Here is a 2500-nt window from a genome sequence, read left to right on the forward strand (position 1 = left end):
AGACAGATAGACAGACAGACTATCTGACTGACTGGCAGGCAGGCAAGCATGCAGACAGGCAGGCAGACAGAAAGACACATGCACACAGAGGAAGTCCAAATTTGATAGAACGAGCAATGAATACATTATTTATTTGATCCGATCTAAGAGGATGAGAATAATGAACTTAATTTCTCAACTTCTTTGAAGAAATGTAAAATAATGAACATCAGTTTCATGATTCAGTTTCAGTATCTATTTCATTTCTTAATATTTTCATTTCTACTTAAGTAAAAATGCTGTGTATGCGCACATTGGTCATATACACCTATAAATGTATGTATATATATATATATATATATATATATATATATATATATATATATATATATATATATATATATATATATATTATATATAGATAGATTTATTTTTTTCTAACCATTTATCTATCTAAATAGATAAATATATATATATGCATGTATGTATGTAAGTATGATATATATATATATATATATATATATATATATATATATATATATATATATATATATATTATATATACACACACACACACACACACACACACACACACACACACACACACACACACACACACACACACACACACACACACACACACGGAGACGCACACACACACACACACACACACACACACACACACACACACACACACACACACACACACACACACATACACAGTGCAGTGCTCCTTTTCGATGCAGTGAATTACCGACGGGGAGTCTTAATTGCATGTTAGGAACATGTTCGATTAAGCGGACAAATCTTTTTCTAAATCCTTTATTTACTTATCTGTTTTTTGTTGTCTCTCGTATTCTTCCAACGTTTATCCTTGATAAAGCTGAGTTTTCTAGAAATGTAATCTTAGGCATTAGTACAGCCCGGTAAAAAGAAGCCTTGTGCTCAGAGCAACAGCTCAGTAGACGCTGGCATTCGTACAACGTCTGACCATGGCTCTTCGCGTCGCAGCTGCTGTTCTCCTTCTGGCCGTCGCTGCCAGCGCCGAGGAATGTTCCTTGCCTTCCTGCCTCCTCGTTGACGGGCATCCGATCCGGTGTCAAGACCCCTCTTTGGTCCAGTTCATCCCGCACCCCACCAACTGCCATCAGTACATACAGTGCACCTTAGCAGGGCCTATCCTAAGGGACTGCCCTCCTGGAACGGCCTGGGACCAAGACCTCAGGACCTGCGCTCACGAGGCCACTGTCGCTTCCTGTAATAAGGTTCCTGAGATCTGCGACTGTGACTGCTGCTTCCGCGCCGACCCCGATGACGTCACTGGCTTCGTCTACTGTTACGTAAGTTATACTGCACATGAAGTAATGGAGTAATAATCATATAAGTAGTTAGTATTGGTATATACTTGGTGTCTATATTGCTTTTAGTATCTCAAACTGGTGCATTCACAAGGAGCCTGGAATACGATTTTTTTATTTATTTAAGAAACGGGGATGACTTATTTTTTGTTTTGCTTGTTTGAGAGGAACATCAAGCCTCTTTTGCGTGTGATTAAATGCGCTGACTTTGTCATATACGAGAACAATGGACGTCTCACAGTGGGAGTGCAAACTGGTGTTCATAATATCTAATCAGATACAATTTTTGTCCTCTGAACACGCGCCTGAAGGGAAAAATCCAATGTTAATGGCTCCGATTTTATAAATTCATCTTTATTTATTTACTTTTATTCTCACTGCGAATGAAAGTAATACAATACCTATCACTTCCACTTAAAGTCCTGAGAAGCTCAAATGGACCCACATGAGACGCAACAAGCCGTAAGAAACCAGAATAAGACAAGCAAGCACATTGTCTCAGCAAATGTCTGAAGGAGGGGCATCAGCGAACAAGGAAAGGGATCATAATTTGCATATGTGCCCCTTATACATCTATCTATCTATCTATAACCATTTATGGATAGATAAATAGATAGGTAGATATAGAGAGACAGATAAATAAATTGACATAAAGGTAGATTTATAGAAATAGATATGGACGTATCGAACAATATGTCTGTCTGTTAATCTCTCTCTATTGCATCTCCTCTCTCTATCTGCACACAGTACATACATGCACACACACACACACACACACAGATATATATTTATATATATATATATATATATATATATATATATATATATATATATATATATATATATATATACATATGTATGTATGTATGTATATATATTTATATATATATATATATATATATATATATATATATATATATATATATATATATATATACATATATATATATATATATATATATACATATATACATATATGTGTGTGTGTGTGTGTGTGTGTGTGTGTGTGTGTGTGTGTGTGTGTGTGTGTGTCTGTGTGTGTGTGTGTGTGAGTGGTGTGTGTGTGTGAGTGTGTGTGTGTGTATGTGTGTGTGTGTGTGTGACAAAAGGATGAAAAAGCTTCTGTAATCAGCTGTAAACTTTTTCCTTTCCCACAGACCAGT

At 36.3% G+C, this 2500-nt stretch overlaps 1 protein-coding gene across 2 annotated transcripts in view; it reads left to right on the plus strand.

Annotated features, from left to right (window-relative positions):
• Positions 1-916: 916 nt before the first annotated feature.
• The window catches only part of LOC119575173 (peritrophin-1-like), a 3017-nt gene continuing 1433 nt past the window's right edge, over positions 917-2500 (plus strand). Inside the window, exons 1-2 of one of the 2 annotated variants that reach the window (XM_037922663.1) lie at positions 920-1319; positions 2495-2500. The exon at positions 2495-2500 is cut by the window's right edge and continues 7 nt beyond it. In XM_037922663.1, coding sequence (XP_037778591.1) covers positions 972-1319; positions 2495-2500 — 354 coding nt within the window. In that variant the 5' untranslated portion in view covers positions 920-971. Of the gene's footprint in view, positions 1320-2494 lie in introns of both variants that reach the window. The other variant, XR_005228952.1, reaches the window with a different exon arrangement.

This window comes from Penaeus monodon, chromosome 7 (assembly GCF_015228065.2).
Source record: "Penaeus monodon isolate SGIC_2016 chromosome 7, NSTDA_Pmon_1, whole genome shotgun sequence".
Taxonomy (NCBI): Eukaryota; Metazoa; Arthropoda; class Malacostraca; order Decapoda; family Penaeidae; genus Penaeus; species Penaeus monodon.